Here is a 24,313-nt window from a genome sequence, read left to right on the forward strand (position 1 = left end):
TTGGCTGTTATAAAGTCTTACCATGATTTTTCTTCCTTTGAATTCCACAATGATGCATGATCTTCCCACCTCTTGGCCAGCTCCTCTACAGAAGTAAAACAAAACTTTCTTAGGAAAAGCAACACATTTTACATTAAAATATTTGTATCTGAAACATAAATAAGAAATGTATTGTTGCATCAAATTCAAAGATCAGTTAAAACTGAAGCTTCAGATCTGCCATCACTACTGTGGCAATGGACTGATAGCAAAAGTCATGGTGTTGGTGCACAAAGGCCAAAAGTTTCAAAGTGGGGTTCAGACAACAGTCTGGGGTGTGGGTAGAGGCAGGGAGAGAACGTGAAGAGTTGATATGGGCAAAAGCCAGCCATGGGGGTGGGGGACACGGGTGGGGGGGGCTGTTGGGGAAAGAGATTGAGATTGGAGGCACTAGGGGTCAAGAAGCAGAGGCAACAGCAGCTACAGAGCTGAAGGTGGGGGTGAGACAATAGGGCAAGAGCTGGTTATGGGGGGTGGGGCAGATAAGTATGGGCATGAAATTGAGATGTAGGTTCCTTAAAGTTGTCATAGCTCGTGGGTGTTAGTGGGGATAAGCTCCCACTACCCACTAAATTCTCCCAATGGTATGCATCTCAAATCGCCTCTGACAACCAAGTCCAGCTCCTGGCCTTCACACATGGCTTAGGTGGAACAAAGCCCGGTGGAACCATTTCTACTGAGAAGTGAAGGAGCCTGTAGTGTTACTGTCGCCCTAAAACCAGTTGCCTCGGGCAGCTGGGTCTCCACAGCCGTGGTTGGCAGCTCATCAGGCGACCATAGTAGGCGATGGGGGGGGGGAATTAATAGGGGAGGCAAGAGCTGGGAATGCCTATGACAGTGGGGACAAGAGCTGAAGATGATGGATCAATGGAGACAAGGGTTGGAGATAGGAGATCAAAGGGGACAAAAGCTGGAGATGAAGGTATGAACAGAAGCTAGAGCTAGAGATGGTAGTTCTCAGTGAAGGCAAAAGCCGGGGAGGGGGAGACAAGGAGAAAACCTGAGGAGAGGGCAGAGAAGCAGTGGGTGGGGAAGGAGGATCGGGTGACGGTGATAGAAACTCACAGTGGGCGGATCAATAACTGGTCGCTCTCCTCCGCCGGGATCAAATTCTCCGCTTTACGCTTCGACGACATCTTTAACTCGGCGCGGTTGCCGCTGCCGCGCTGCTTCCGCTTCCGCTTCCATTGTCAATTGTGTCCGGCTGGAAGCTGTCCTCCCTCCACCCCCAACGGTCCGTTGTCCGGCGGGTCCCCGCAGAGAGAAGGCCCCACCGACTGGCTTCACTGTTTTAATAAGAGTTCGTTACTCACCCGCCCTGCGCTGGTTTTTAGAACGGGTTTCCAGGTTTCACTATTTCTGCTGATGTGGTGAGAGTGCCGGGGAGCGAGGCTAAAGCCCGAGTGTTTGTGATGCCTAATCTGCCGTCGTTTTATTATAAACTGAGCTCAACCTTGATCGCAGGAGAAGGAAACGTAGGCCTGAATAACACTGAGAGCAGCTTTGCCCAGAGAAGGAGCTTGGTTTGGGTATAGAATCAGTCTGAAAGAGTGACAAGGGTGGAAGAAGTCCAGAGCAGCCCTACGGCTTAACGACAAGGCAAGCACAGTTGGGGCGCCTATTGGACGGTGTCTGGGAACAAAGTGTAGAATAGAACCCACCTGGGGACGTGGTATTTTACATTTGGTTGTATGTAGGGACATGATTTAAGATGTTATATCGTGGTGAATAATTATTTGGGCAGACTAATCATAACTTAATAGACTTTCAAAATCTGTTTTGAGATTGAGAAATTTAGATCTGAAATTAGTGACTTAAGTAAAGGTAATGATGTGAAGACAGAGTGAACAGAAGTGAAGTGTGAAAAAATTTAAGCGTGGCTTTTACTCATTGTGGTTTAAGATGACGTGATTTGTATTGAAACATAATATTTTGAAGGAGCTTGATAGAGCGAACGTTGAAAGTTTGTTTCCCCACTCTGATAAATTTAGATTGAAGGGAGCACAGCTTCAAAGTAAGGAGTTTCCTTCCATTTACGATGGATTTGGGGCGCAATTTCTTCTCTGAGCATTGTAATCTTTATCCTAGAGAACCGCAGAGACAGAGACATCGAATGTTTTTAAGGCTGAGAAAGACTTTGGGGTACAGATGTGTAAATGGAGTTGAGACCAAGTTGGCTAGGGAATGCCTGAGCAGGGGAAATAGCAACTTCCATTCATGTTGTTTTGTTATTAAAGTAACACATCTCAAGGTACTTCTGAGGGGTTTTAATCAGAGAAAAGTTGATCCCCTAACCACATAAGTTGACAGTTGAGGAGAGAAATGAAAATTTCAACATAGAAGTATGTTCAATTAAGTATTTTAAAGGAGAAATGTGAGGTTGAGAAAGGGAAATCCAGAGTTTAGGCTCACAGTGTTGAAAGTGTGCAGGCTAGAGGTGGAGCAATTAAAATCCAGTGAAGCAAGGGTCCAGGATTGATTACAGGATAGAAATCTTGTGGAACAGGTGGAACCTATAGAAATGAGGAAGGGGAAGGACATGGACGGATTAAAAAATTTGGGCAAGAATCATAGAATTTTTGAATGGGAGGTCAGCTACGGGTGGTGAGTGAATAGGATTTCTTAACGACAACAACAGCAGAGCTTTTGGTGACCAGAGTTGCAATGGAATAGTCAAGTTCACAGCACTGAAGGCATTGATATTGATAAGATGAATCTCTAGATTAACAGATCTTTAATGGAGCTAGACAAATATTAAACAAGTAGAGATGGGCACTGTATAAGTAGCTTTAAATTCATCTTTGAATCAAATACGGCCTCAAGGTTATGAACAATTCCATTCAGTTTCAGGCATTTGCCAGGGAGAGGATGGAATCAATTAGGGATTGGAGTTCGTGACCAGTGCCAAAGCTCATTCAGTTGGCCCTGTATTTTTTTTTCTCTTTCAATGCTGCATCATGGATAAGCAGTTTTACACTGTAATGGTGGTGGTGAAGCGGGACCAAAATGTCATCAGTGTACTTCGAGAAACTGATTATTTGTTTGGAGAAGATGTTAATGAGTGGCAGCAAGTAAATGATTAAAGGGACCAAAGGTAGATCCTCGGTGAACACTAGAGTCACAGTGCAGGCGCAGAAAGAGATGAAAACCCATGGCAGGTGATTCTCTGGCTAGGATTGGAGAGATGAGAATGAAATCTGTCTGTTCCTGTCCCAATCAACTGGAAATAGGTGGAGAGGCTTTGGAGGAGGGTGGCATGTTAAGAAGGTAGTTGAATGACCTAGGCTTTAATGGGAATAGGGTCAGGAAATGGTAAGCATGTCTCATGAGCATGTACAAAATTAATGGTTAGATCTAAGTCTTCATTATTTTGAAATAAATATGAATAAATATTGTTTCTTTAATGGAGGAGATTTTGTAAACAGTAAAAAAAAATAATATTTGGTGTTTCTGAGAAAGTTAAAATGTGATAAAGTTGTTAAGAATTAGAGTCTCCTCATTCTAAACAACATTCAAATGGGACTTCCCCAGAACTGTTGTAACTTAACACCCACTGCTCCGTACAGAAAGACAGAATCACAATTTACAAACACTCAGTCAATGATATTGATGTAGCAATATCAACAATGTCCTGCATGTGGTGCTGTGATGTTATTAAAGAAGGAAGAAGTGTAATACATCGCATCACGTTTTACTACACTTTGTGCATAACTATGGGAACATTATAGAGAAAGGTATACTAGTTAATCTAGAATTTATTTTTGCATATTGATTGTTTATATGGAGATGGAGAATGGTTTTCCTGTGCCTTTCCCCTCTTTCCCAATGGGTTTTCATTCTGCATGTATCAGTAACTATTTTAAATATGTTGGGTGTCATTAGTCATGTCTAAATACTGTAATTTCATCCAGAATAGATAATATGTAAAGTATGTCTTTGAATTGGTGTAAAGTATGTCTTTGAATTGATGTTCTTCTGTTTCACTGGTGTGCAGGAAGATGTTGAGAAATGTTTCGGAAGGGAAAGAAACGACACAGCAGTAGCAGTTCTCAAGGCAGTGAAATCAGCACAAAAAGCAAGGTAGTTTTTCACTGACATGACATGGTTCATGTCTGATCACTGACATGGTAGATTCGTTCATGCTTTGACTCATGCTATTATAAAGGGTAAAGGCAGATTATTGTTTTAGTTTATATTTCTATGACAAAAAAAATAGTTGTGGCAATTAAAGAATGACCTCCTGCTAATGTTTGAAAATGAAGTAAACTGGTTGATAAGAAATGTAAATACCCACATTTTCTGTAGCAATTTGTGAAAATTACTGTAAAATTTCCAGTACAATTTTATAGTATTTGTATTTGCATATTATTATTGTAACTAAAGATTGAATGGATTGTTCAATAGACATGGAAAAATAGGTAGTATGGACTGGTGTTTCTCCTGACTGCAGTGTTCTGAACCAGAGGCCAGGGTTTCAGAATAAGTGATTGGCTGTTCTGAGCAGAAATGAGATTCATAAAGGAGACTCTTTACCTTTGAGAATCTCAGTTATTGAATATGCTCCAGAAAGAGAACAATAAAGTAGCTAGGATACAGGTTAGTGCAGGACAGTGGCTCTGAAGTTCCCAGAACGGGAAAGATGTGCTGAATGAGCTATTCCTGCTTTTTTTTATGGATTATGTAAATGTCGTTGAATCTGTTTGGTTTTATATAGGTCCACTCAGTGTCTCTTGGATTCAAGACAATTCCCTTGAATTGATCAATTAGCTTTACAAGTTTCTTCAGTTAGGAATTTAATACCAAATGTTTAATGGTGTTTGCACATAACTTGCAACTTGCCATTTTTCTTTTAACTTCTTTTGTAACACTAATTTCTCCATAAGTCCCAGTTCCACTTCCTTTCTTGTACTATCTATTTACATTAAAGTCGTCTAGAAAACAAAATATTTGCACTTTTCGGCAGTGCACTTCTGCAGCAATCCCCGTTCTCCATTTAAGTTTCTTGCAAGTCATTCTCTCTCGGCAATGCCAGGCCAACTGTCCTATGACTCAGTCACACCTCAGCTAACTTGCAGCAACCTAATAATCTGGCAGCCAGTGCATCTTTGTGTTGTGAAAGGAAACTCAAACCCTGGGGGGGGGGGTGGGGAGAGGAGGGTAACATAACATAGAGGGCACAGGAGGTCAGGATGAAACTAGGAACTGTGTCATTGGAGCTAGCAGACAGCAGTATTAACTTCTGTGTCTCCGTGCCAAATGTCAGGATGGAACTAGGAACTGTGTCATTGGAGCTAGCAGACAGCAGTATTAACTTCTGTGTCTCCGTGCCAGATGTCAGGATGGAACTAAGAACTGTGCCATTGGAGATAGGAGACAGCAATACTAATTTCTGTGTCTCCATGCCACCCATAATTCAGAGTTCCACTTGTTGACATCGGCCTTGGATTCTATCCTTTGACTATTAGAGTGCAAAACATCCAAATTCATATCCCAGAACCTCCAATGTGCAGAATTACAGGGTAAAGGCTGTGAAAAGTCTATTTCACAACAAACTACAGTGTTGCGTTACATTAATGTGAAAAAGGAGTTTGCTTACGTATGTAAAAAAAAAGTTTATAACAAAACATTTTTGGAGCATTATTAGCTGCTGAGGTTATGATAATTTTGAATGCCTTTCCACTTATTTCTGTGCTAACAAAAACATTAGAACCCATTTATTTCAAGGAAAGTCATGCAAAACGGACTTAAACAAATTTTCCACTGGGATCTCACAATATGCAAATTTCCTTGGTACCTCATTCTTGTTCAATACTTTGTCCACAGTAAAGTATTAATATTGCTTGCCTAATCCACTTTCAAATCCTCCAACTATCCCAATGCGGAGGCCAGAGATAGTGAGATTCTTGCATTCAGGTGTTGTTATGTCAATGCTTTTGTGGGTAACTGAGCTGGCTGACATGATAAATTATGCAGAAAAGGTCAGTACCAAATTTGTGGAGATTAGTTGGGATGTTCCATTTAACCTCCAAGATCCTGGTATGGGAAATTAAAACTGTTTCATGGTTGATTGGCTTGCGAATCTGAACCAGGTATCCCAGGAAGTATTTTTTTCTTAACTATTGGTGCCTTCAGCAGAGAAAATTAGGGGACTTTTTACTTGCTCAATACTAGCTCAAAATCAATTGTGCTGTCTTTCTTTAAAATATGACAAATGACTTTTGGCCAAAGTCTTATTTTGAAAATAATGTTCATGTAATATGCCCCAGAATAAAATTCTGCTTGAAAACATAGGGACAGACACTAGCCAAGTTTCAGGTTTAGCTGGGTGCTGAATATTTCTGGTTTGTTCAGTTCCTTGGGGTAGTGCACATGGGACAAGATTTATTGACTGTTGTAACTTTGACCCCATTGGGTTGTAGGACCAGTGGAGATTATAGAGGTAGAGCAAGGCAGGACTGTGGAGGGATTTTTCAGCAAGAATGAGAATTTTAAAGATGAGCTGTTATTTGATCGGCAGCCAGTGCACACAGGTAAATAATGAAAGTAACTTTCGGCAAGGTAAGTGTTGAGGCTTAAGAGTCAGTGGAACAGGGAGGCTGAGCAGGAGTATCAGTAAAGTCTAGAGATATGGATGAAATGAAAGAATGTAGTCAAAATCAAACTAAGCTCAATTGCAGGATTACACAAAACAATGTGTATTTATGGAAGAGAAATCATCCTTGATGAATTAAGGTTGCAAACAAAAATGTGGGGTAATATATAGGTATGATTGAAGTTTGGTTAGTCATTAAAAAGAGAGTAGGTTATCATTATTGTGTTGAGAAGTTGGGCCTGTGGAGGGATTGGTGCTTGGGTCGCAGGTGTTCATAATTTATTTTCAGTGATTTAGACAAGGTGATTAATTATATTTTATCCAGGTTTGCTAATGGTGCAAAGCTAAATGGTAATGAGGGTTAGAAACATCAGGATACAGACAGATCAAACATGGCAGATGGAATATCATGTAGGACAATATGAGGTAACTCACTTTGATAGAAAGCATAGCACTGCAGACTTTTCAAATGGCAAAAGGTTGGGAGGGGTTGATAAATTGGTTTATTATTGTCACATGTACAAGCCTTTGTTTTACACGTGATTAATTCAGATGATTTCATCAGATCAGTGCATTGAGGAAAACAGTAACTGAATGCAGAATAAAGTGTTACATTTGTGGAGAAGATGCAGTGCAGTCAGTCAGTAAGGGGCAAGATCACGATAAGGTAGATTGCGAGGTCACGAGTCTATCTTAAGAAGTATTTGGACAGATTAGGAGAACGGGCAATGGAGGGGCAGAGAATATAATGTAGGGAAGTGTCTGGTCATGAACTTTTGTAGAAGGAATAAGGTGTTGACGATTTTCTAAGTGGGGAGAAAATTAAAAAATCAGAGTAGCAAAAGGGCTTTGGGAATCCTTGTGCAGGATTCCCTAAAGGTTAACTTGCAAATTGAGTTGGTGGTAAGGAAGGAAAATGTAATGTTAGCATTTATTTCAAGAAGACTAGAATATAAGAGCAAGTGATGCTGAATTTTTATAAGGCATTGGTCAGACAGCACTTGAACGATTATGAGCAGTTTTAGGCCCCTTATCTAAAAAAAGGATGTGTTGGCATTGGAGATGTCCAGAGGAGGTTCACGAGAATGATTTCAGGAATGAACAGGTTAACATATGAGGAGCCAGTTTGGTGGTCCTGTGAGCCAGTACGCACTAGAGCTTAGAAGAAAGAGGGAGGATCTCATTGAAACCTATTGAATATTGAAAGGTCCAGACAGAGTGGATGTGGTGAGGGTGATTCCTATAGTGGGTGAGTCCAGGAATAGAGGAACATCCATTTCGAACAAAAATGAGAAGGAATTTATTTAGCCAGACAGTGGTGAATCTGTGGAATTCATTTCCACAGAGGGCTGTGAAAGCCAAGACATTGAGTATATTTAAAGCGGAAGTTGATAGTTTCTTGGTTAGTCAGGGCTTCAAAGGCTACAGGAAGAAGGCAGGAGAATGGGTTGTCAGGGGTAATAAATCTGTGATGGAATGGTGGAGCAGACTCAATGGGTCAAATGGCCTAATCCTGTTCCTATGTCTATGGTCTTATTTTCTTATCATACAAAGGGACCTTTCGATAGACATGTAACAGCTGGAGAGAATCTGTCTTTGAGTCTGGTGGTGTATGCTTTGAGGAGAGGAGAAAATGTCTGAGATGGTTAGAGTTCTTTGTTACATTGGCTACTTTTCTGAGGTACTCTGGGGGGGGCTGTTGAAACAGTGTCTTTGTGTACCCATCATTACGTTAACTTGAAGGTTCAACAAACTGCTAGGAAAGTAAATGATACGTTAGACTTGTAAAGGAGTGTTTGAATACATAAGTCATCTAGCTCAAGAAATGACATCACATCTTGAATATTGCATTCAGATCTTGTTTCCTACTTCAGGAAGTACATACTGTACTTATAAAAGTAGAAGTGCAGTGAAGGTGTGCCAGACTGATTCCTGGGCTGATCTGTTGTATGAGGAGAAATTAAGTCAACTTGGCCAAGTCAACTCTTAAGTTTAGAGATCGTCTTAGTCATTCACACTTTTTACGTGGCTTGATAGGGTAGACACAGGCATTTTCCTTGCAGAAGTTAGCCAGTCGGGACAGAAATGAGAAAATATTTATTGACCTGGATGATGGGGAATCTTTGGAATTCTGAATCTTACTGAATGATGAAGCAGATGCAATGGGATAAATGGCCCCACACTCTTTCTGTCTTTTGTTCTAACTCACTTCTTGAAAACTTTACAATTGTGGCTTGTAAGTGATGTGTTTGTTAATAGACATTCCTCACTTCCTCATTTAGAACCTAGAACATTACAGCACAGTATGGGCCTTTGGCCCACAATGGTGTGCTGACCCTTTAATCTACTTCAAGATGAATCCAACCCTTTCCTGCCACATAGCCTTCCATTTCTCTATTGTCCATGTGCCTGTCTAGGTGTCTCTTAAATGCCTGTAATGTATCTGCCTCTACCTACCACCAATCACCCCTGGAAGTGTGTTCTATGCACCCCCCAGTCTGTATTTAAAAAATCTGACATCCCCCCTGTACTTTTCTCCACCTTAAAGTTATGTCATTTTCTTGTACTTCACTCTAAGAAAATGCCATTCACTGTCAACTCCATCTATTCTTATTTTCTTGTCCACCTCTGTCAAGTTACCTTTCATCCTGTTCCTTTCCAAAGAGGAAAGTGAGCTCTTGTTCACTTGGCCTATCCTCATAAAATATGCTCTTCAATCCAGAAAAGAGCCAGGAAAATCTCTGTACTCTCTGTAGGCCTGAATGGAGTTTTATAGAGCTGCAACATTTGATAATCTTTAAATAACTGAAATGAGATTTTCTCTCACCTGCTCGAAGTACAATTTCACACTGTTTATCTATTTTGATTCTTTTTCTAATCTGGTTCTAATCTGAGTGCCAGTTCATGTAAAATAAAGTGGAATGCAAGATGTTGTTACAGGAAGTCTTAAATGCTATAGTTATTAATTTATCAATTTAAATCTCTTAACATCACTCGTGTTTATTTTTCTCTCAGTCAGTAGATTCCAGTTTGGGTGGCCTTTCTAGATCTAGTACAGTGGCTAGCCTTGATACAGATTCCACAAAGAGTTCAGGTATTGTAACTATAAATCTTTGCTTTTATGCTGTTAAGATTAAGGAAGCACTGCATTTACATAGCACATTTCATCTATCTTATACAAGTTTCCAAAGTGTGTGATGGCCAATTAAGGACTTTTTTTGGAGTATAATTACTGTTGTAAGAAATCTAGTGGGCAATTTGCACACAGGAAACTCCCTTAAATAGTAATGTGGTAATAATCAAGTATCTATTAGAAATAATTTGAGTGATATGTTATCCAGGATATCAGGGATAATTCCAAAATCACACTGAAATGTCAGCTTAATTTCATGTGCATAGGTGTCTTGCAGCAATTGCAAGATTGAAATTCCCCCCCCACCCTTGATTACCCCACAGTGATTAAAGTCTTTTGAATATTAAAAGTTTCCATATTCCAACATTTCCAAAATTGCTTCCCCTTCTAAGGAACAGTAAAGCTATACAACTTAGAAATGGGCCCTTTGGCCCATTGAGTCTTCACTGATGATCAAGAAACATTAACTTTGCACTAATCCCTTTTCATTTTCTAGCATGTTAGATTTTCAATAAAACTCGAGTCCTATTATTTTGTTACATATGTTTTATTTGTGATTTAAGAAAAGCCATTACAATAGCAAGGTGTTGTTAGTATACTATAGTTGATTCTTTCAAAACTCTAGGAAAATGTCTCAAATTCTGGCCATCATTATAATTAGGCAGATCAGTTTACCCATCTGAGAACATGAAAACAGAGGAGATAGGCCTCTTAACGATGCAGAAACAAAAGATTCAGGTACCATTCTTATCGGATGATGTCGGCAATCTCCGAGCAGATAGAGCATTAAATTGCTGTTACAATTGCCCTGTATATCTGCAGGAAAGAAAATGATTGAAGCGTAGCGGAAATCCCAAGCTAGTATATCCTGCTGGAAACTGAGTTAGAAGATCCTGGGATTTTGTATTCAAATTGACTTGCCCTTGCAGTAGTATAGGTACATGAGAAATTAAGAACACCAACACGTGAGGCTGCAGAAGGAGAACGCGACGATAGGCTGTTGGAATATAGGAAGTTTAAGCAGGATTTCCCTGGAGTGATTAATCCACATTCCAAAAGTTCCAAAATTGCTCCCCTTCTAAGGAACAGTAGAGCCATACAACTTAGAAACAGGCCCTTTGGCCCATTGAGTCTTCACTAATAATGAAGAACAATTAACCTTACCCTAATCCCTTTTTAATTTTCCCGTCGACATCAATCCCCTCCTCCCAAGATTCGGACCATTCACCAACATACTTGGGACAACTTGGAATATCCAGTTAACCTACCAATCTGCACGTCCTTGGTTACGAAAGTAAATCACTCAGAGGAAACCTGTACGTTCATGGGAATAAGATGCAAAATCCACACGGACAGAATCAAGTGAGCTTGTTCAGGGTTGTTGTTGCGTGAATGAAGTCACTGGAGAAAATTACTGGTAGATACAAAGCAGCTTCTTTATTTGACAAAACAGGGTACCGCAGGCATTATACGGAGATGCTTTCGGTCGAAAGGTTTCACTGGCCCGACATAAGCCTCAATAAACATCAAAGCACAACTCCATATTTACAATGTATGGGCAATGCTTTCTTTGAAATTACATACAACCTTCACACCTGCTGATTCACCTCCCCACCACAGACACCCAAATCAATTTTAATCAGCATTGTCTGGTCTGGATTCACAGCTTTTATGAACCCATTGTTCAGAGCTGCACTCCAAATTAAAAGCAAAATACATTTTCAGATGTGAAGACTGGAAGCCAAAGTCAATTGCTAAATGTATATGTCCTAAACCCAAAAATCTCTCTAACAAGGGTCACCAGCATTTTCTGGAGCTGAGAAGCTACACCACTATTCTGTTAAGCCATATCAAGAACCATCTGCTTAATTTACAAAGTTTCTGAAAGCACTGTTTGTTAAATTTTTACAACAGATTTCTGGCAGGCCTAGATAATGTACTAGAGCAGGGGTGTTTATGTGGTTCACACAAACAAGACAAGTAGAAGTATCAAGATACAAAATTTATTAAATATTTAATTTTATTTGTCACATGTAGTTTGAAACCTAGTGAAAGGCATGGTTCCCCTGAGCGTGTGTTGAGGGGCAGCGCACAAGTGTCACTGTGCTTCTTGTGCTAACACTGATGCCCACAACATACTAACCCTAACCTATGCAAATTTTGGAATATGAGAGGAGACCCACGTGGTCATGGGGAGAAGATACAATGTCCTTACAGACAGCATCGGGAATTGAACCCTGATCTTCCACTCGCTAGCACTGTTAAACATTATGCTATACTACCCTGCCTCCCTAGAAGTGTTTACTGTTAGGGATTAAGCAGACCTTCCTTGAATGTCTCAAAGCTGAATTTTTAACAATTCTTCACCAAATAATAAAAATCCATTGTATCACTTGTGGATCTCCTGTTGGGTCAGTTGAAGAGCAGCATTGACCTTCACTTTGATATTTGGAGTGCTCATTCATTTTATCAAGAAATATATTATCAATAGGAGGTAAGAGGGTGAATAAATTATAGAATAGTATCTCAGACTTTTACCCTTAAAAGATTACTTAATTAGTCATAGAACACTACAACACAGAAACAGGCCCTTTGACCCATCTAGTCCAGGCCAAATCATTCATCTGCCTACACCCATCGATCGGCACCTGGACCATAGCCATCCATGTACCCATCCAAACTTCCCTTAAGTGTTGAAGCCGAACATGGATCCAGGTGCCACTTGTGCTGGCAGCTTGTTCCACACTCTTACCACCTTTTGAATGAAGAAGTTACCCCTCATGTTTCCCTTAAGTATTTTACCTTTCACTCCTAACCTATAACTGCTAATTCTAGTCTCATCCAAGATCAGTGGAAAAAGCCTGCTTGTATTTACTCCTATCGATACCCCTCAAGTGACAACAGTGGACTCTGTGGCTCTCTACTAGTCACAGGCTTCCAGTCAGAGAGGCAATGATCTTCTACCAGTCTTTACCACTCTCCTGCAAAGTAAATATCTAATCGAATTTACTACCTCATCTTGAATGCCAAATGACTGAACTTTAGAAACATAGAAACCTAGAAAACCTACAGCACAATACAGGCCCTTCTGCCCACAAAGTTGTGCCGAACATATCCCTACCTTAGAAATTAGTAGGCTTACCCATAGCCCTCTATTTTCCTAAGCTCCATGTATCTATCCAAAAATCTCTTAAAAGACCCCACCATATCCGCCTCTACCACCGTTGCCGGCAGCCTATTCCACGCACTCACCACTCTCTGTGTGAAAGAACTTACCCCTGACATCTCCTCTGTACCTACTGCCCAGCACCTTAAACCTGTGTCCTCTTGTGGCAACCATTTCAGCCCTCGGAAAAAGCCTCTGACTATCCACACAATCAATGCCTCTCATCATCTTATACACCTCTATCAGGTCACCTCTCATCCTCCGACGCTCCAAGGAGAAAAGACCGACTTCACTCAACCTCTTTTCATAAGGCATGCTCCCCAGTCCAGGCAACATCCTCGTAAATCTCCTCTGCACTCTTTCTATGGTTTCCACTTCCTTCGTGTAGTGAGATGATCAGAACTGAGCACAGTACTCCAAGTGGGGTCTGACCAGGGTCCTATATAGCTGCAACATTACCGCACGGCTGCTAAATTCATTTCCACGATTGATGAAGGCCAATACACCATATGCCTTCTGAACCACAGAGTCAACCTGCGCACTGCTTTGAGTGTCCTATGGACTGGGACCCCAAGATCCCTCTGATCCTCCACACTGCCAAGAGTCTTACCATTAATATTATATTCTGCCATCATATTTGACCTACCAAAACGAACCACTTCACCCTTATCTGGGTTGAACTCCATCTGCCACTTCTCAGCCCAGTTTTTCATCCTATCAGTGACCCACTGTAACCTCTGACAGCCCTCCACACTATCCACAACACCTCCAACCTTTGTGTCATCAGCAAACTTACTAAGCCATCCCTCCACTTCCTCATCCAGGTCATTTATAGAAATCATGAAGAGTAAGGGTCCCAGAACAGATCCCCGAGGCACACCAGTGGTCACCGTCCTCCATGCAGAAAATGACCCGTCTACAACTGCTCTTTGCCTTCTGTGGGCAAGCCATTTCTGGATCCATAAAGCAATGTCCCCTTGGATCCTATGCCTCCTTACTTTCTCAATAAGCCTTGCATGGGGTATCTTATCAAATGCCTTGCTGAAATCCATATTCACTACATCTACTGCTCTTCCTTAATCAATGTGTTTAGACGACTACTACTACTACGTCGACTCAGGCCAATGTGTTTATTCACATCCTCAAGAAATTCAATCAGGCTCATAACGCACGACCTTCCCTTAACAAAGCTATGCTGACTATTCCTAATCAAATTATACCTCTCCAAGTGTTCATAAATCCTGCCTCTCAGGATCTTCTCCATTCTTTCTTGATCAACCTCCCAAGTGGGACCTTGTCCAAGGTCTTGCTAAAGTCCATTTAGACAATATCTACTGCTTGCCGTTCTTAACTTTCCAGATAACTTCCTCAAAAAAAATTCTAAGATTGGTTAGACATGACCTACCACGCACAAAGCCATGTTGACTATCCCTAATCAGTCTCTGAATATCCAAGTACTTGTATATCCGGTCCCTTAGAATACCTTCCACTAAGTTTCTCACTACTGATGGCAGGCTCACTGGCCTATAATTTTCTGGCTTATTTTTAGAGCCTTTAATAAACAATGAAACAGCATTAGCTATCGTCCAATCCTCTGGCATCTCACTCATGGCAAAGGATGTTTTAAATATCTCTACTAGGGCATGTGCAATTTCTGTACTAACCTCCCACGGTGTCTGAGCAAATACCTTGTCAAGCCCTCAGGATTTATCCACCCTAATTTGCCTCAAAACAGCAAACACCACCTCTGTAATCTGTACAGAGTCCATGGCCTTGTTTATGTTTTGCTTCAGTTCTATAGACTTTGTTATTCACCTGAATAAATGCAGATGCAAAAATCCCATTTGAGACCTTCCCCTTCTATCTTACTTTTTAAATCTTTATATTAATTTTTCAAAATTATAAACTCAATAACAAAGTTAGTACAAAGAGATTGGAATAATGTTCATCAGCATATATAAAATGAATTCTAAGTAACATAGATATAAAAGACTTCCAAACTCATAATGAAATTAATCATTAAAAAAGAAATAAAAAGAAAAATATATATATAAACAAAAAAAACCCCAAAAGAAAAAAAGAAAAAACCCCAAAAAGAAAGCAAAACAGGGCTAGACCAACAACTTGTATCAGACACGTTCAATAATGTCGTTAACTCCGCTCCTCTCATCATATAATTTAAGTTTAGAAAAAAGATTCGGAAAGGTCAGATTACATCATATGAAAATGTTGCATAAAAGGTTTCCAAGTTTCTTCAAATTTAATCGAAGGGTCAAAAATATCACTTTTAATTTTTTCTAAATTTAAACTTAATATGGTTTGAGAAAACCATTGGAATGTAGTTGGAGGATTAGTTTCCTTCCAGTTCAACAAAATTGATCTCGCCATTAAAGTAACAAAAGCTATCATTCAACAGGCTGAACCCTTCTATCTTTTTCAGCTCTACACATAGATTACCTTCCTGATTTTCCAGAGACAAATGTTGCCCCTTGCTATCCTTTTGTTAACATATCTGTAGAATTCCTTAGGATTCTCCTTCACCTTGTCTGCTAGAGCAACCTCACACCTTTTAGCCCTCCTGATTTCTATCTTGTGTTCTCTTGAATTTCTTATACCTCTCAAATACCTCATTTGTTCCTATATGCCTATATCTGCTATGCACCTCCTTTTTCTTAACCATGGCCTCACTATCTCTCAAAAACTAAGATTCCCTAAACCTTTTATCTTTGCCTTTTTTGATAGGAACATACAAAATCTATTCTCAAAATTTCACTTTTGAAGGCCTCCAACTTACCATGTACACCTTTGCCAGATAACAATCTAACCCAATCCACAATTGCAGATCCTTTCTGATGCCATCAAAATTAACCTTTCTCCAATTTAGAACCTCAACCTGAGGACCAGACCTATCTTTTTCCATACTTGCCTTGAAACTAATGGCAGTATGCTCACTGGATGCAGTGTTCCCCTTCACAAACTTCTGTCACCTTCTCTGTCTCATTCCATAATGGGAAATCTAGTATAGCACTCTCTCTAGTTGGGAATTCTATTTACTGATTAAGGAAGCTTTCCTGAATACATTTGACAAACTCTTTCCCATTTAGCACACAGTGTGGAAATCCCAATCAATACATGGAAAGTCAAAATCACCTACTATCATAACCTTAGTTTTATTGCAATAGTCTGTGATCTCTACAAGTTTGCTGCTCTAAATTCCACAGACTGTTGGGTTGTCTATAGTATCATCCCATTAACATGGTCATACCTTTCTTATTCCTCAGTTCTACCCATAACGCATCACTAGATGAGCTCTCCAGTCTGTTCCGACTGACCACCACTATGACATTTTCCCTGATTAGTAATGTCCCTTTAATCCCCCCCTCTCTATCAAGTCTAAAACAACGGAGCCCCGGAACATTGAGCCAGTCCTGTCCCTCCTGCAAAAAAGTCTGACTTATGGCCACTATATCATAATTCCACGTGCTGATCCATGCCCTGAGCTCATCTGCCTTCCCTACAATACTCCTTGCATTGAAATATATGTAGTTCAGAATATTCGTCCCACCATTCTCAAATTTTTAATTCCTGACTTTCTTATGTAGGCTTAACAACACTTTTGTCCACAACCACACCACTTTCTTTTCTGGCACTCTGGTTCCTATCCCTCTGTAACTCCAGTTTACCTCCCCCAGGCAGCATTAGCAAACCTTCCCGCGAGGATATTAGTCCCCCTCCAGTTCAGGTCCCACCTTCCCTGGTAAGTGCCTAATAATCCAAAAATCTGAAACCCTCCCTCCTGTGCTGTCCTTTTAGCTATGTGTTACACTGTACGATCTTCCTATTTCTGGCCTCTACCACTTGGCACGGGTAGCAATCCTGAGATCAATGCCTTGGTGCCTAATTATGCACGATCCAATGTCTCCTCATCCAATTCTTGCATCAATGAAATATTTGTACATAATATCCTTATTATTAGCATGATTATGCTGTGTGTGTGTGTGTGTGTGTGTGTGTGTGTGTGTTCGTTCATCCATCATCCCTACAGAGCCATAGGCTGCCGACGGCCGCTCACCAAAGTCCTCTGTCAGTCTTTCAGATTGTCCCCAGGTGTAGCCCACCTTTAAAGATCCTTCCTTTCCCAGGGATGAGGTCTTTAGGGCTTCTTTTGGTATTTTTGTAGCTCATTTTTTTGTGTGATGGAGTTGCTAGCCCTACGCTCAACTGTTCTTTTTTTGCAACTGGGTTTGGGACCGGCCACGGCCCAGTATACTCAGTGACGACTTGAACATAATTTGTATGTTCATAGACTGCTATAACACACGTGGCCATTGGTCCATCATGTCTATGCTTAATCTTTGAAAGAGCAATTTGCTTCCATGACAGTTTCAGGTGGGGTATTCCTGACTGCATGGTGAGTTTCACTTCATGTCATCTGTTTCTGTTTCCAACTGATTTCTTAAATATGTGACATCAGTTACTGAGGCCTACTTATTTATGCTGGTAACATGTAATTGTGATTTTTGAATGTCAAACCTGCTCCCTACCATTGCTGCTGTAAGGAAACTGCACCAAAACTTTTCATGTCTCAACAGTCTCCATTCTTTTCAAATTATTCATCCTCCATGGTGTAATTGCCAACTCTAATAATATTGTATCATTTACTTTATACGTCACATTTTCTATAACAATACTTGCATTAAATTTCATTTGCATGTTTCTCTTGGAGTCTACACTAAGTTCATAAGTTACAACATTTCTAGGAAATAAGATGATGTTCACATTGATCAGTGATGGTTTTTCCCAGAAAAATGATTGCAAGATTATCAAAATACTTCCTTGGATGAGTAGTAAAATGTTTCAATGTCCTGTTCGAAAATGAGTCAGCAGTTAAAAATTGAAAAAACAAAATTTGGATGGGGGTGGGGTTAGAGGAAGGGTAGAATTGGAAATGAATAGACTTTTTTTTGGTAAATTATAACATGAATAAAACGAAGTAAATTGGCTAAATTTGTAACTTTAGAAATCAGAAAAAAAACATTAACAGTGTGAGATTGTTGAGAATCGATTGCTGCTAATCACTGCAACAGAAAGTAAATTGTGGTTTTGTGTTTTGATTCCAGGTCAGAGTAATAGTAACTTTGACACCTGTAATGAATTTCGAGTGAAGTATTTGGGAGCTATTGAAAACTTAAAAGCTGGTTCCATTGAATGTCTCCAAGGACCACAAGATTTGATTAATTACATTGACTTGGCACAGGTATATTAATGGAATTTTAAAGTATGGTTGTCTACTTGTTTCTGCATGAATACTCTTTTTACTTTTGTGTAATTGTTAACTGTGGAGAGCAAAATGAGTGTTTTAATTCTGACCTTATTTCTGAATTAGAAATTAAAGATCATTGACCTCAGACATCTAACTCTGCTTCTCTACAAAAATGTACAAAATAATGGAAATTGCTGAGTATATTCAGTAATATACAGCATTTTGGTCTTATAAGTTTATACTGGCTGGCTTTTGCGGTGGACATATTAATATAAAGGCAGGGGGGTTGTACTGATAGGACGTGTACCAAATGAACCAGCATGTGACCAGAGCCAAAGGAGAAAGATAAATAGAGAGGCAATTAAAGCCTTCAAACTAGTGAGGTAGTAGGAAGGGGAGTTACATATAAGGGGGAAGAAAACTCTTAAGTAAAAGCGAAACAGCAAAGAATATGGAACAAAATAAGCCCAGTAAAGACACACAAAAAAGCAGATTATAGTTTTAGAAGGACATGTAATCTGTACAATATTGAAGAAATCATGGCAGATGAAGAAAGTTTCATACCAATTACCATTTACTGCCTTTCCTCAACTGAAGAGGAATGGGGGAAGGAAGAAAAACTCACTGCTAATGGACCTACAACTGGTCACTGCTATTGAAGGCCCACGTACTATTCTATGCTGATTCCATCTATTTCAAGATTGGAGATTGTTTAAACCTATACATATACAGGTGTAAGGAGAATGAAATAATTGTTACTCCAGAGCCAAGGCAGCACAAAAAAAATACAAGATGAAGAACACAATAATATTAATTTTAAAAGGCAATCAATATGTAAGATACCTTCTATACACTGATTGTATGTCCATAAAGCGAGGTAGGGTGACTGACAGGAAATAATAAAGTAGTGATGGAGTTGTTGATCAGCCTTACTGCTTGGAGAAAGTAACTATTTCTGAATCTGGTAGTCCTAGCATGGATGATACATAGCCACCTCCTTGAGTGGGACAAACAGACCATGAGCAGGGTGTGAGATCCTTTATGATATTACTGGTTCTTTTCCGTATAAATGTCCTTGATGCCAGCAAGGCTGGTGCCAGAGATGCATTGAGAGATTTTAACTTCCCGTTGTTGAGCCTTCCTGTATGCTGCAGTGATGCATCTTGTTCGGATGTTCTCTGGTGCGCATCTGTAGAATGACGTGAGACCAGATTTCTCTTCAGCCTCCTCAGAAATCAGAGGCTTTGGTGAGCTTTCCTGACTGGGTAGGATCTGTTCTAGAACCATGAGAGGTTTGTATGTGATGTGCATCCCCAGGAGTTTGAACCTGCTTACAGTTTTCACTGCTGTGCTGCTGATGTAAAGAGGGAAGGGGTGTGAGTTCTCCTGAAGTCAATAACCATCTTTGTCTTGTTGATATTAAGGAAGAGGTTATTTGAGTTGTCATATTACTTTCAATTGTTTGTTCATTTTATTACAGCAATACGGAAAGCTACCATTTACACCATCAGAAGAGGAGAGTATCTTGTGTGTTTCCAAATACGGTATCAAAGTGGCATCCTCTGATCAAATTGTAAGTATTAATGGCTCCTACCCATTTAGTTCTAATAAGGAATAAGAAGCAGGAGACAAGGAAATACTTGTATAAAATGGTATTCAGTTTATGCGAGAGCAAGTAATTTGTGATTTCCTGATAAATGATACAACGTTAATTAACTAATTTGTTTCCACCAACTCATGGTGCTTTAAAAGTGGTAATGTGAGTGAGCAAGTTAATGTTCCTTCATCTCTCAGACTGAAGCATTATAATTACAAATAGCTGGCACATATCCAAAAGCTAATTAATATGAAATAGAGATGAGTGTATACTATCAAAGTTTTAAAAACAAATTGAAACATTTTCCAACATATAACCATATACACTTAATTATATCATTTCTAGATAAAGGCAATGGAGATTTTGCTAAGTTTTCTGTTTTTTGTCTATCTGTCATGAAATTAAAGAGCCGAGTTCTTCAAACATTTTGTGTGTGTTACTCAGGATTTCCAGCATCTGCAGAATCTTGTTGCAATCAATAGGTACATTTAATGTCAAGAGAAATGTATACAATATACATTCTAAAATTCTTTTTCTTCACAGACATACATGAAAACAGAAGAGTGCCCCAAAGAATGAAATGTTAGAACCCCAAAGCTATGCTGATTATCCTTAATCAATTTCTGTATTTCCAGATGTGCATATGTCTTATCCGTCAGAATCCTCTTCAGTAACTTACCTACCAGAGATGTTAAACTTGGTGACCTTTAGCTCCCAGATTCTTATTTGCTGTTCTTCTTAAATAAAGGCACAAGATTCACTGCCTTCTAGTCTACTGGTACCTCACACATGACTAATGATGCAAGTATCTCAGCCACTGCTCCTTTGATTTCAGGCCCTGGTGATTTGTCTACCTTCATACATTTTAAAGTATCCATCACTCCTCCACTGTAATGATGACTATTTATTTCCATGTCTTCCCCATTTACTTTTCCTAGTAACTTCTAGTAACATTCTTTTTTTTTGGCAGGACATTTTGCATAGGCATCCACTGTATTTAATAGTGCGAGTGATCTGTTATGATGATGGGCTCGGAATGGGAAAAAGCCTTCTTGCTATAAAAACCACTGATGCAAACCAGACAGAATACAACATCTGCCTATATCAATGCAGTAGCTTGGTGAGAAATAGTTGATAAGCCTTCAACAATCCCTCTTCACTTTGATCTTTGTTTTACGGTATATTTTCATTTTCAGGAGTAATTCAACCATTAAATCAGCCCAAGAGTTTCAAATTCACTTCAGAAGTGAAAGTATTGTCATCTCATTGGTTTAAGTGTATTTTTGTTTATGTTCATTGAACAAGTGTGTATTTTAAGGAGCTAACTCAAAGTAATTCTGGGAGTCATTGCAATAGCAGGAGTTACTGAATGGAACAGTTTACCCCAAATCCAACACTTCAGCTAGAGATGTAACTGGTTCATTGATGCTTCCATGCCATTGTAAACTTCTTCCCTTAATGTAGAGAACGTGTGGCACTGGCGAGATCAGTCTCTCCTCCCCCTACAACTCCCCTCCCCACCTCCAGATCAGGACTTCAGACATTCAATGTACACCTGACCTGCTGTTGGTGAAAACCCATAGATAATCTGGCGGTTGGTGTTTTTCAAAGGTCCTAATGTGGCAATACTGTGTGTGTGCTGGGGTGGCAGTAGGGAAGACAGTGCAGCCATTTGTGCTCCGAAGAACATTAAACTCTTCACCACCCTCAGCCTACCTACATAATGCTAGCAAATTAACAACCTCCAATTGCCTCAGTTTGCCTTATATTGAGATCTTTGTGCACAATCTTATCACCAATTCACACACTAACCTTTTTCTTATTTTTGTCTTCCTTACTGACTTCACAGCCTTCTTTAAATATTCCATGTACTCATTTTTTTTTAAAAGGGCTAACAAGCTCACTACTCTTCTGTTTGCAGCGCTTGAACATACAGTTTCCAACATACACAGCTAATATTTGGAACTGTTATTTTCCATTCAGTCCCCTCAGATCAAATCTTAAGATATCAGCATTACTATCTGGCTCCTTTACCCTGGTTTCCAGTGGTGATTATCCTTTCCTGATCAACATCATAAATGATTCATTGGCATCTTTTCCCCTCCCATGAAAAATATGCTTTAGAAACTCTTATCACCAATGACTTTTTTAAAACTTGTATTGTTGTGCAAACTTGAATGCATTTCCATTTACTCTCAACCAAGTTGTCCTCACTCTCATTGAACACCAGTGAAATTGAGGTCACTATTTCCTTTCCTTTAATGCATTATCTTTTGATTTTCTATTCTAATTAACGTGGCCTAATGTTTGATCTATTTATAGCCAGCAATTTGAAATCAAAAAATGCAAACTTCCTTTAACAAGTTGAGCAGTTTTAGAACTCTCAATTAATCATTAAGGAAAACAATTAATTTTACAGTATAATTGGTCACAATTAGCTACACTGTTTTCTGCTCTGAAACCCCAGAGTATACATCAGCAGACTAGTGTTTCTCCGACCCTCATTAATCCAAGCATCAACCCTTATCCATAAACTAGACTACAAAATCTCTCCGCTGACCCTGGCTCGCTCAAGTTGCAGAACTGAAGGCTCAGCTACTATGCATCTGTAGAAAGTAGGATAGAGAGGAAGAGAAGAGACACTAAGAATTTGGCACACAGATAGTGAATCTCTCTGCCTGACCCTTGCTGCACCACAACTGTCAGATCATGGGAACCATCCATCATCCCTTCCTGGACATTTAGCACTGAAATCCTATTTCTATTCCCACTGTCTAGACACTAAACTCAAACTGCATGGAAAACCTTTTGGCTCCAATTTACTGCTATGTGACCTGCATGTAGTGGCTAGGTGGGAGAGAAGTGGGTATGAATAATGATTGGAGACCCAACAAAAAAAGATGGAAATGACCCACTCCTCCACCGCTAATTCCACTAAAAAGCTATACCCCATGGATGAGAAGGGCATGAAGCTGATTGCTGGGGGGAAAAGAGGCTGACCAAAATTATCCTTAGGTAACATCCACACTACGCCGGATAATTTTGAAAACGAAGCCTTTTCTCTTCGTTTTGACCTTCCGTCCACACTGAAACGACGTTTTCAACCCCCGAAAACAGAGATTTTCAGAAATAGTCTCCAGAGTGAATAAACCTGAAAATGCCTAATATCCGTTGCAGTGTGTACGGGGTAACCGGAGCTTTTTAAAACCGCTGTCATGACGTGCCACAACAGATGGCGGCAGCGTGGCATTTCATTGTTTTGTTGTTATTACTCCGTCGGTTGCCTCCATACGCTACAGTATTTGTTTTTTTTTAGTTTTAAGTCCTCCTGCGCGAGAGCCAAGAGCAATTCCTTTTAAGTTTTTCTACTCTGTAACTGGACAAACGCGCACTAAGTATACCGTTTCCTTTTCGCTTGTTTTCTGTGTGTCCTGCGCATGCCCAGTAGGAGGAAATTCGCCCAAATATCCGTCTAATGTGGACAGAGATATTTTGAAAAACGCTTAGTGTGGACGCCTGTCGTTTTTACTCGAAACCAGCGTTTTCAAAATTATCCGGCGTAGCGTGGATGTAGCCTTACTCTCCCAACACTTGCTATCTCATCAAAAATCAACAATAATTATTTTTGTGTAAGCTAGCTATGTTATTTGATCAATGGTGGAGTGCTCAAAATTGAGGATGATCAAGAATTTAACCTTGGAGGAACAGAAATTTGAAGGCCACGGACTGGATCAGGTTACAGAGATGGGCATAGACAAAAGGATTTGAACAATTCAAAGATTTAAATTCTACTGGAGGTTATTAAGGCAAACCATTTCTCTTGGGCTGCTCAAAAATACCTTCTATTGTTATGTACAATTAAAACTGAATTAACACATCTTAAGAAAAAACTCTCAACCCTATAAATTGTTTTGGATATCCAAACCCACTGATCTTAATAACTGTCTTTTGGGTTACAGGAACAAGCTCAAACAATCTGCAAAGTCCTATCCACAGCTTTTGATTCAGCAATTTTGTCAGATAAATCATAATGATTGCCTAAATGGTAACCTGACTTTTAATATCTGTTGAATTACAACTGCTGCTGTTGTCTATGAAGGAATGGAATAGTTTGCAGCTTCTGAGACTTGCAGTTGCCAGCATTTCAATGTTTGCAGTAAAATAATGGACTTGCACAACAATAACCCCTTTTTTGTTAATGTAGTACATCATCTTCAATTCAGAGTGATTGTAGTATGAATTACCTGTTTTGTTCGTGAAGTATATATTCTTTATCAAAGAAAAGAATAAGTCACTGAAATGTTAACTAAGCCTGTACCAACTGTGAAGAATGTTTTGTATATAAATATTTCTTATTAAATATAGAATTAATAATTACATTTTCATAGAGCTTTGGTAATCTTAGATCATGTCCCATTGGAGGGTACTTTAGCATTAGCAGTAATAGTTAAATGTATATTAAATACTGTATTTTCAAGGCAAAAATAATATAGGTCAATGTTTATCAAAGTAAATAGTATTTC

General features: G+C 39.6%; 2 protein-coding genes across 4 annotated transcripts in view; one reads left to right on the plus strand and one right to left on the minus strand.

The window, feature by feature from the left end:
• Positions 1-1,295, minus strand: part of cpsf3 (cleavage and polyadenylation specific factor 3) — a 49,170-nt gene extending 47,875 nt beyond the window's left edge. The window contains exons 1-2 of the mRNA XM_063037960.1: positions 1,105-1,295; positions 22-85 (exon numbers count right to left, since the gene is read on the minus strand). Coding sequence (XP_062894030.1) covers positions 22-85; positions 1,105-1,175 — 135 coding nt within the window. The 5' untranslated portion in view covers positions 1,176-1,295. The remainder of the gene's footprint in view (positions 1-21; positions 86-1,104) is intronic.
• On the plus strand, positions 1,274-24,310 carry itgb1bp1 (integrin beta 1 binding protein 1). 3 transcript variants are annotated; one of them, XM_063037971.1, is made up of 7 exons: positions 1,274-1,409; positions 4,034-4,119; positions 9,647-9,725; positions 18,051-18,187; positions 19,674-19,766; positions 20,761-20,910; positions 23,750-24,306. In XM_063037971.1, the coding sequence occupies exons 2-7, from the start codon at positions 4,048-4,050 to the stop codon at positions 23,819-23,821; spliced, it is 603 nt and encodes a 200-aa protein (XP_062894041.1). In that variant the 5' UTR covers positions 1,274-1,409; positions 4,034-4,047; the 3' UTR covers positions 23,822-24,306. The 3 variants fall into 3 exon arrangements, with proteins under 3 accessions (XP_062894041.1, XP_062894049.1, XP_062894058.1); XM_063037979.1 differs by lacking the exon at positions 1,274-1,409 and adding an exon at positions 1,416-1,638 and having other exon boundaries at positions 23,750-24,309; XM_063037988.1 differs by lacking the exon at positions 1,274-1,409 and adding an exon at positions 3,638-3,773 and having other exon boundaries at positions 23,750-24,310.
• The last annotated feature ends 3 nt before the right edge of the window (positions 24,311-24,313 follow it).

This window comes from Mobula hypostoma, chromosome 2, assembly GCF_963921235.1.
Source record: "Mobula hypostoma chromosome 2, sMobHyp1.1, whole genome shotgun sequence".
NCBI classification, from domain to species: Eukaryota; Metazoa; Chordata; class Chondrichthyes; order Myliobatiformes; family Myliobatidae; genus Mobula; species Mobula hypostoma.

Coding starts and splice junctions, on each gene's coding strand:
- itgb1bp1 (XM_063037971.1), top strand. CDS start 4,048: ATGTTTCGGAAGGGAAAGAAACGACACAGCAGTAGCAGTTCTCAAGGC. Junction 4,120..9,646: donor AAATCAGCACAAAAAGCAAG/GTAGTTTTTCAC, acceptor TTTTTCTCTCAG/TCAGTAGATTCCAGTTTGGG. Junction 20,911..23,749: donor TATATCAATGCAGTAGCTTG/GTGAGAAATAGT, acceptor TTTGGGTTACAG/GAACAAGCTCAAACAATCTG.